This window comes from Rattus norvegicus, chromosome 10 (assembly GCF_036323735.1).
Source record: "Rattus norvegicus strain BN/NHsdMcwi chromosome 10, GRCr8, whole genome shotgun sequence".
NCBI lineage: Eukaryota > Metazoa > Chordata > Mammalia > Rodentia > Muridae > Rattus > Rattus norvegicus.
The window spans coordinates 80,946,581-80,956,988 of NC_086028.1; the positions used below are offsets into that span (position 1 = coordinate 80,946,581).

The 10,408-nt window shown below is 55.4% G+C and overlaps 1 protein-coding gene across 1 annotated transcript; it reads right to left on the reverse strand.

The window, feature by feature from the left end:
* Positions 1–6,499: 6,499 nt before the first annotated feature.
* On the reverse strand, positions 6,500–10,166 carry Nxph3 (neurexophilin 3). The gene is made up of 2 exons (NM_021679.2): positions 9,912–10,166; positions 6,500–7,326 (listed from the first exon to the last, which is right to left on the reverse strand). Exons 1-2 carry the CDS (start codon positions 9,963–9,965, stop codon positions 6,622–6,624), a joined length of 759 nt encoding a protein of 252 aa, NP_067711.2. The 5' UTR covers positions 9,966–10,166; the 3' UTR covers positions 6,500–6,621.
* Positions 10,167–10,408: the final 242 nt, after the last annotated feature.

Here is a 10,408-nt window from a genome sequence, read left to right on the forward strand (position 1 = left end):
TGATTCTTTTCCTCTTCCACACCCAAGACAATGAGACTGAAGAAAGATTATTATAGGGACACCGCTTTCCTTCAGTGAGTACAGAGGTACCCCTGTCTCTTTAACCAGACTGTTGGGGAGGAATCCAAACCATGCTTTCTTCTACCCAGGTTGGCCTGGGCAGGGCCAGGGTCCTGTAACTGGCCATGCAGGTCCTGCTTTCAGCTCAGAGCCAACAAGGACAGCATCAGGCTTCAGAGCTTGGTACACTGTTTCCCAAGGATCTGTTCTGCAAAACCACTCCCCACCACATCCCAGCTGTGCCCTATAGACCAAGCCAGAATTCTGGCTGTGCTGGCTACTCCAGACACTCTATGGCCACCACAATGGGAGGCATGGGAAGCAATGCCAACTCCCCGGGGGCTGAAAGGCCAGCCACTCCTCTGCCCTGTCAACAGTACCCCCTCCCATCACTAACCCCCTTCTGCCTCTGGACTTCCAAAGCAGTGTTGTTGCAGGTAATTAAAGGGTTTTAATTAAATTAGGATCCCATCTGGCTGGGATCAGTCAGGCCCTTAACGAGGATTGTGTGTCACCAACATCAGATTGTGTATGGGGAATTTAGACACGTGAGGACTGAATTTGGGGCCTGGAGGTCTTTCAGAGGGGGACAGAGAATCCCTGGGACTCCCTGAAATAAAGCAACTTGTACTACCTCCAGAAATGAGGCCATAGAAGGGGGAGAGCAGCACTTTCTTTCTCGCCCAGGAGTCTCTAACATTTCTGGGATGTGTTGACATGTGTGGGTGTTAGCTTGGTTCTACAGATGAGGAGACCAAAGTCTGAAGGAACTGAAGTGCTTCAACACTGGATTCAACAACAGCTTCAAGAAATGGAGATCCCAAGGGCATGAGGGCCCCTGCCTATAGCCCTAGCCCTCGGAGGTAGAGGCAGGAGGGTTGGGAAAAGGTCTAGGCCAGCTTCTGGTATATGTAGCTAGGCTAGGCCAGCTGGGCTATATGAGGCCTTGTCTCAGAAGGGGGAGGGGATGACCCTAAAATAGAGGGTTAAAGATGCTGGGAATTTCATTTTTCTCACATACAGAAGTCTGCAGGCAGCTTAGGGTTCTCGGAGACCGTGTCTTCATTCAGCCTACCATTCTCCCACTTCGCTGTGGCACTTACGCTACAGTCTAAGGGCTATTGCCCACATTTTCCAGATAGGTGGGTTCATGATGTGTGAAGAAGGAAGGAAGGGTGAACACCTCTATCTTAAGATGCTTGAAACTTACTGTATAATCAGTTGGCCTAAAGGTCAGATCTCAGTCACATGGTCACAAGTGAAAGACAAGGGTATAGGTGGGGACAGGGAAATGTAGGATCATGTCAGACAGCTGTGTGCCCAACTAGCAGCTGGGGATCCCCATTATGAAGGAGACGGGATGTTGATAGTGTGTTAATTCTCTCTCTTTTTTTTTTTTTTTTTGGTTCTTTTTTTCGGAGCTGGGGACCGAACCCAGGGCCTTGTGCTTCCTAGGCAAGCGCTCTACCACTGAGCTAAATCCCCAACCCCTATTCTCTCTTTTTTTTTTTTATAACAACAAAAACATATAAAATGAATGAGGGCTTTGTTTGTTTGTTTGTTTGTTTAAGCTCACAGTTTGAAGAGACACAGTCCTTCATGGCAGGGAAAGAATGGCTTTTTCTTTCTATTCAATCTAGGACATCAGCCCAGGGGATAATCCTTCCCACACCCAGGGCCAATCTTCCAACTTCAGTTAAACCTCTCTGGAAACACCTTTGTGGACACTACACAGTGGTATAGATATGGCCCCAATATAGTTCTGCATCCAATCAGGCTGACGATGTAGATTAGCCTTCACACAGTATGAGACAATTGCCATATCTGCCAATAGGCATCATGTAGCAGAACTAGAATAGGAATCATATCTCACTGTGGCCCAGCCTTGGGCCAACATTTTCCCCAACGATGCACCAAGGTAGGGAAAACTCTCACTTTTTCAAATGAGGGGTGGGGCTCATTGAGTGGGGTGGCACATACCTTTGTTCCCAGCACTCAGGAGGCAGAAGCAAGTGGATCTCTGAGTTTGAAACCAGTCTGGTCTACTTAGCAAGTTCCAGGCCAGCCAAGTTACATAGTGAGATCCCCGTCTCAAAATATTCAAGCCAGGGGGAAGTGGCGCACACCTTTTCTCCTAGCACTCTGGAGGCAGAGGCAGGTGGATCTCTGAGCCCCAGGCCAGGTAGTTTCAGGACGGGCCAAGGCTATACACAGAAACACAGTCACAAAACAAAACAAAGAAAACAAAGCAAAACAAAAACACTCTCAAAGAGGCACTTGGACATGGTTCTTTGTCCAAGATCCTTCCGATGATCCATTCCACCTTAGGGGCCATCTTGAGCTCCCTGCATGTCCTTCTGCCATTCCCTTAGAAGCCTCTGTGGTTCAGGAGGAATTAGCACAGTCCTTGAGACACCTAGCCCAGTGGCTCTGAGATAATGAACCGAGAAGCCTGGAGCTCAGCAACCTGGACTCCTCTCACTGCATCAGCTTTTACAGTTTAATGGGTCAACCAGAAACAAGTTTCCTAGCGGAGCCAGAACCTGTCCCCTTACCAACAAGATCCAGGTCTCTTTTGTGGCATTCGTGCCACTCCGTGACTTTGCATAAGTCCTGGAAGGGGGGGTGACTTTGGCAGGTGCCGCCCCCATCCCACCTTGCCTCTGCCTGGTGGGACTGACGGAGTCTCTTGTCACCTGTCACCCCAGCCCCCAGTTCTCCAGGCAGCACCGCAGGACTAAGAATCTTCCGGAGTAACATTCCTCTCTCCCACTCCCAGCCAAGACATTGGATCGCTTCCCAACTCAGAGTAACTGGTTCATTGAGTTTCCTGCAACCTATTGCAAAAGCCCACTCGATGATCCAAGTCCCCGATCACCCGATGACCTTCAGCTGCCTCCACCCCCATAGACCCCTTCCTCCAGCTTCCCTCTCCACCCACCCACCTTGTGTATCTCTGAGCAATGGGCCTCGCCACAGGAGCCTGCCACATGCAAGGTCATCGGCTCTCTTGCCAAGGATGGGGAAGGGGGGTGACTCAGTTCCCGCTTGCTCATCTAGGGAAGAGAACGAAGGAGAGGGAGGAGGCACAGGAACCCATTCAGTTTTGCCTTAAGCTTCACCAGGAGGAGAACTAACTGGGCTTTGCTCACAGGGAAGCCTCTCCTGGCTCACAGGTTACAGAGAAAGTCACTGCAGTATGGAGACCGCTGAAGCCAGGTGGCGCCTGTGTGCTGAAGAGCAAAGCAGCTCCAGGCGTCCCTGGCGTTCAGAAGAGAGTGTTCTCCTCAGGAAGATGTTACTCTGATGAGGGAGGTACAGCCTTTACCTCGGTCTGAAGCACCACCCAGTTCCTCTTCAAAGAGGCTCACGGTTTGAAAGAGACATGGTCCAACGTGGCAGGGAAAAGATGACATCAGGTGCCCTCCCAACTCTGATGGAGAGACATAAGCCACATCCTTGAAGAGGATGGAGTAGGCTTGCTCCGGGGGCTACGCCCATAGGAGAGATAAGACCCTACCCACTTAGTGTGTGTGTGTTTCAGGGAGCAGCCAGATCAGAGGTAGAGTCCCCAAACAGCTTGTCAAGGTTGCAGGCTGGCCCTCAAGGTGCTGCAGGGTTGGTGTTAGGTAGGAACCTTGACCTTATTTTGGAAGGCTCTGTCAAGAAGAACCAGTCTCAAGGGGTTGGGGATTTAGCTCAGCGGTAGAGCACTTGCCTAGCAAGCGCAAGGCCCTAGGTTCAATCCCCAGCTCCGGAAAAAAAAAAAAAAAAAAAGAAAAGAAAAAAAAAAAAAAAAGAAGAAGAACCAGTCTCCTGTGGATGCTCCTCCAAAAGGCCATCATGAGAGGTCAGGGTACCTTGTGGGACCTAAGGTCCGTCCCTACAGGAGATGTCACAGCTGATGCTCAGAAGTGCAGAGCTATTTCCTCTTAGCCGGGGAAATGGATCTGCTACCCTTGTGGGGCTCAAGGGGCCTCATGGACTGAGAGAGAGAGAGAGAGACCAGAGGGTTCCGCTAATGAATTAGGGTTTGGGAAGATATTTGTTAGCCAAATCTGAATTGAGAACGGCCTGGTTGCCGGGGAAGGCAGATAGGCAGGGTAGAGGAGGCAGAGTGTGCATGAGGGTGAAATGAAGTTATTAAAATGAACCCACCCCCTGTGCAGGCAGTACCGTGTGCCAGAAAGGCCGGGCCCTCCAGCTGTCGGCAGCAGCTGGCTCTCCACAGGGGAAGAGGAGGAGGAGGGGCGGGTCAAAGTGCCCAAGCTCTGCTAGAGTTTAGTTTTCACACAGAGGTGGGGTTGGGGGCTCCTCACAGTTTTCTTCCTTGTCCACCAGACCCTACAGGTACCCTGGGACAAGAGGCACAGGTGGGAGAACCCTCCAGATTTAAGCAGCCAAGGTGGGGTGTTGGGAGGGGCCAAACTCAACGTCTAACTCTGGTCAGTGGTACAGGGCGGGGAGAGAGAAAGCTGTGTAAGGGCGCATGTGTCTTGAGTCTCAGGAGAAATGGCTTCAGGGTGATTCAGGGCATAGATGGAAAAGGGAGTGTGCCGCTCCCCGCTCCGCTCACCCCCAGCCATCTTGGTTTCTAGGTCATTTCCCATACAGAGGGGCTACATACAACCAGGTGTCTGTGTGCTGCAGTGTGTACCTGTGGACCATCTGGGCTCAGAGCCAGTGGGCAGAGAGCAATGACCAGAAGTGGTTAGGCCATTGGTCTTCACTCTGGGACTCTCCCCATTAAGGCTACACTTCTGAAAAGGGACCCGGGACCTAAATGCTGACCTCCAAAGAGAGCAGACCTAAGGTGACCTCCAGAGGGGACATCATACTGGGGGCTCCAGTCTTCCCTTCACCGAGCCCCCAGTGTCAAGGAGCCTTGCCTGGGCATCTAACCACTCTGATGCTGTCTCTGGCGGGAGGAGTAAGTGGCTAGTCTCATACTCTGTTTGTCCCCAAGCCACCTCAGTCTGTTCCTTCTCCCCTAAGAGGCAGATGGGAGTCACAGCTGGAGAGAGCAGAGAGGAATCTCTTCATCCTCTGGAGCTGAAGCCAAGCTGGCTTAGAGGTCATCAGGCAGTTTTCAAAGTGTGTCAGCATCTCTCCGGGCCCAGGTCCCAGAGACGCTCCTGCTGAGTTAGGTAGGACCCTAGAGGCCGTAGGCGCACCAGCCCTCTGGGTGAGTCTCATGGGTTCGAAGGCTGCATGATACAGAGGAAGAAACAGGAAGGGGCCAGCAAGGACAGTGAACTTGATCAGGCCGGGCAGCACAATACTGGCAGAGCTGGGGCACCACTGGGCATCTACCACTGCCCCCTGCAGGGCCAGACGTGGCAATTCAGGGAGAATCCAGGGAGGAAGATGAGATCCTTACCTCCCCTGCTGGCTCCTACCAGTACCATGTCCAGCCCCATAAGTGTTTCTAGGGCCTCTGGCACTAGTTTGCCAATCAGAGTGTCAGTCCAAAAGCCTCAGTGAGCCCCTAGCTCCAAGCCATCTACAGCTTTGGTCCCCATTTGGAACATACTAGCCAGACAGGCGGCCCGTGGTCCCTCTCCCCGAGATAACTTGGACTAGAATACGGTGTCCTGGGAAAGCTTTATTTCCTGCTCCAAGGACAAGACTCTGCACAGAGAAGTGACAGGGCATCTCACAAGACTTCCCACCCCTCCCCCCACCCCCACAGACAACACTAGGGCACAGTTCCAGCATGGCCACACAGCCTCCTGCGCCTCCCTCTGCTGAGAGCCCCATGGCCCAGCAAAGAGGGCCCTATCCCTATTGCAGAATGCCCTAGTCTGACGTGTAGAGCTGGCTGTTGAGGGAGCACTCTCAGCAGGTGGTTAGGGCAGAGGACAGGCACACAGCACGAGGGCGGGCGAGCTTCTGCTTTGTGCCTCTCATGCTAACAGGACCTAAGAGCAGTCCTGTCTCGGCTGAAGGGCAGGGTGGTGTGCCATCAGCAAGAGGTGTCAGCGGTGCAGAGGTGCTGGAGGGAGAGGGGATTTTGGAAAGGAATGGCCCGGCTGGTGACAGGTAGTCATGACAGCAAACACCCAAGGGTGGGGATGAGGTTGCCACTTCAGCCTCAGTGCAGGAAAGGGGCTTGGGGCTGCCCACTGCCAGCCCCCACAGGGCAAACCATTGAGCTCTCCATCCTAAGTTGTCTATCTGGCCTACACAGTTGGACACCCCTTTGCCGACGACTGTCCTCCTTCTGAATGGCAAGGAGAGAGCCAAGGGTTAAGATCTTCTCTGTGGCTTGATCTGGGGTTACCTTGCGTGCCTGCCCAGGGGCTTCAGGGCCCAGCATCGGCTTTGAATAGGAGAGAAAGCCCTGTAAGGCTGCCCAGAGCCCATTTCTCTTCCATAACAAGTACATTCTAACCTCAGGCTGGGCGCAGCACTGGGGACCCTTCCCCAACACCTGAGGCCTGACCCTGACCCACCTGGCCTCTCTTCCTCTCCACCCCCTCCCTTCCTGAGGCCCATCCCTTTCCCTGCCCAGTGTCCAGACAGCCAGCCTCCTGCACAGGCCTCTGTGGCCCATCTAGGTCACCCAGATGGGTAGTAGGGGGTATCACTGTGGTAGTTGTAATCTGGGCACACCTTCTGCACCAGTCGATAGTCCGTGCTATAGAAGGCAATATAGACGCAGACGACTTTGAAGGGCTGGGAGCAGCTCCAGGTAGCGGAGCTCTGAGCGTGATCTCGGGAACAGATCTTGGCTGGGTCGTGGGTACAGAGTGAGGTCCGGCGGCCCCGTTCTACCTTCTCCCACTCCATCCGGCAGTTGAAGATTTTGGATGCCTTGGCTTCGATGAAGATCTGCTGCTCCTGGTGAAATTCCACAGCTTTGCTGGGGGGTACAAGGCTGATGGAGATGTTACCCTGGCCCGTGGCGTTGTGGCGGAAGTGGACGCTGAAGGTCCCGTTTCCGTGGTCCACAATCTTCCCTGTGACCAGCAGGTTCAGGGCCACTGTCTTGATGTTGGAGTAGAAATCACCCCATCCAAATATTTTTTTCACCTTGGTCGAGGGTAGGGGACTTTGTTTGGGGCGGTTGGGGGGTTGCCCAAGGATACCCCAAACCTCCCCGGGTGGGGCTAGCAGCCCTAGAAGGGTGGAGTTGGCCAAGGGGCGGGACTTAGGTGAAATGTGACCTCTCTTGCGAGGCACCCTAGGCCGAGGCTGACCCTCATGGTCATCATGCTCAGGGTCCTCTGAGCCAGGGGGCCCATCCTCTTGGCCGCAGATGACCTATGGAAGGATTTGGAAAGAGAATTAGAGCTTTGTCCCCAGAGGACCTAGAAGATTTGAGATCTGGCCACCCCATCACCATCTACAGTCTCTGTCCCTGTTTACTCAGGCTTAGGGGAGGGGGAAGCACGAGCTTGTTCCCTTGGGTGGGGGGGTGGTCAGGTGCGCACCCTGGCTTTTTCATAATCCACCCTCATGTTCTGATGCTTCAGTCATCTCCGTGACCCTTCTTCACTGCCCTGCCTTTGGCTGCTACTCAAAAATCTGGGGACTGGAGACACACAACTCTACTCTCTAGATAGGCCCCAGTCAGATGGGAGGGGCTTGGCTTCTGATCCTGCAGAAACCCCCCCAGTCTGAAAGGGATGTAGCATTTCTACCCCTTTCCTCCCGTTTTCTTATTCACTTTATATCCCTGATCGAAGACCTCCTCTCCTCCCAGTCCCTTCTCCCACTGCCCTTCCCCATCTCGCCCTCTCCTTCATCTCTGGGAAGGGTGAGGTCCCTCCCGGATATCAACCCACCCTGACACCTCAAGTCACTGCAGGTCTAAGTACTTCCTCTCCCTCTGAGGCCAGACAAGAAGCCCGGCAAAGGGGGAGAATTTCTATCCTTGAAATGTCCAAGGAGCCAGGGAAGTTTCGTTGCTATCTTCCAGAAGTCCTTCACCTGGAGTTGGGAGTTGCAATTATTTGGGGAGCCCTATCCTACCTTGGGAGCTCCCTTCTGTCAGTACACACACACACACACACACACACACACACACACACACACACACACACCTTATGCCTTTATGACATTTTAGTCTTCTGACTGAGACAGTGTTCCTAGCTTAGCATAACTGCTGCCCTTAGAGGTAAAGACAGTCTACACACCATAAAACAAGAAGCCAGGACCCAGCCAGAATCCCGGTCAGGTACCAGTTTGGTTCAGGTTTTGCTAAGGCTAGGAGACCAGGAGTGAATGCCACACCCAGGATGGCCATGCTTGTGAGAGCAAAACCCTTCTCTGGGGAACACGTGATGACATGCCAAGATGGCACTTGCATGATGAGGGACCAGTTCTTGTGAGTCCCATTTCACAGGTGAGGACATCGGGCCTTGAAGGTTACATCACCACAAGACACAGGCCACAAGTGTCAGTCTTCCCTTACAAGACACAGTCCCACCTCACGACCTTTCGCAAAAGACTTTTTAACCGAAGCCCTGTTTCCACCTGGAATGCCCTGTCAAACTCTGCCAGGGCTTGTCTTGCTTACGCAGGCTCAGCTATGGTGACAGGCCACACCTTGGGGAGTCTTCCTGGAGGAGAGCGGAAAGAGCCAGTGTGGCTCAGTAGGGCAACAGGGAGGTTACCTGGCTCCCTAGGCTCAGTGGCCTGAATGTGTGTTTGCTCAGGTTCTGAAAACGAGTTCTTACCAGTGTGTTTGTCACCCATGAGGGGACAGGAGCTCAGCCACAACATCTGGACTGATGATGACCTGGGTGGGGCAGAGGGAATCCTGAGGAGATGGGATGGGAGGCTCCAAAGGGTTTAGTCCTTATGCCTCGTGTTCTGGCCTTGGTGACCAAGCCAGTCCCAGAGTAAAGAATGGTCCTGCCTTCCAAGTCCCCAGTGCCCCAGGGTCAGGAGAGTCAAGAAGGGAGGTTCCTGGGGTTGGGTTCAAGGCTGTCCGCCTGTGCGTACTTGGCTCTAGGGTTTAACTGAATGGTTGAGACAGTCACTAGCTCAATACTAAAGAGGGCCACCGGAAAGGGCCAAGCAGGGACGACTTCCTCCCCAAGAGTGGACTAGGGGTGGGAGGGTTGCTGTCAATGGGAATTGTTTTGAGGAAGGGGGCAGTTCCTGTGGCGCTGAGGCTTCTCCAGGAGAGGACTGAGGTCGGGGCAGATGTGGGGCGGCGGGCACGGGTCGCGAGGGACTTCAGCTCCGTGCTAGGGTCCGGGGTGGGGTTCTAAAGCATCCTGGGCCGCGAGGGAGCGGGGTCTGGGCGCTCAGCTCAGCTGCTCTGAGCGCCTGGGGCGGGAGCCGCCTGCCCAGGTCCTGTGGGGCTCGGGCTGCGCGCAGCCGGGAGAGGCGAGGAAAACAACAGGCGAGGAGGGAGGGAGCGGGAGGGACGGCGGGAGGCAGGGACGCGGGGGCCGCCCCCAGTCCGCCCGGGCTTGGCGCGCCAGGGCCCACAGTTCGGGATTCTCTGGGCCCCAGAGGTCAGAGAAGAATACCGCGTCCCCTGACCAGGCAGGTCACCTGCCCCACCCCCGTTTCGCGCGTCCTGGGATGCTGCTACGAGAGGTCGGGTAATCCTTGGCTACTCAGCTTGGGGGGCCTTTTCCCTAGTGTCACTCGCACCTCCTGCCATCAGCCGCGAAGTGGGTGGGCCAGTCGAGCACCCTCCTCCCCGCCCCTATTAACCCTTACAGTCCGGCCTCTGGCCTCGGACCCGCCCTCTCCCCCAGCCTCCAGCGTTCACCGCAACCCCGGGATGCCGGGGTGGGGGTAGGGAGAAAGTTTCAGGGCTCCGCAGCTTCCCGCGCTCTCCCCATCCCCTGGCCCCCGCCCTGCGCCGCTCCCCGCGGACCACTCACCAGATAGAGGCTGCCCTGCACTAGGAACACGAAGCAGCAGCGGGTCAGTTGCATCTTCCTCCTCTGCTCTCACCCGTCTCTCTTTTCCTTTCGGGGTCCCAGGCCCCCTCCGCCCCGGACTGCTCCTTCAGGCGCGCTGTCCCATGCTTCGGTCCCTGGTGGCTTGCGGCCCTCCCCTCAGCCAGTTGCTGGGACCGACCCCGCCCCCTTCGGTCCAGCTGTGCAGCCGCCGCCCCCTCCCCGCGTCCAGCTGCGCGCCGCGCGGTCCCTTCTCCCGGTCCCAGATGTGCGCCCGGAGCGTCTCGAAGGGGCTCCGCCTGCGTGGTGGCTCTGCCGCTCCAGACAGGCGCTCGGCGCCCCGCTCGCTTCCAGAGGCTCGGCTCTTACCCAGATGTGCTGGGGACCTGCGCGCGCGCCCGTCCCCGGTGTTAATTCCCCAGACCAGACGGCCCCTCCCGCCCCGTCGCGGCGCGCCCCCTGGCGGACGCCCCGGGCCA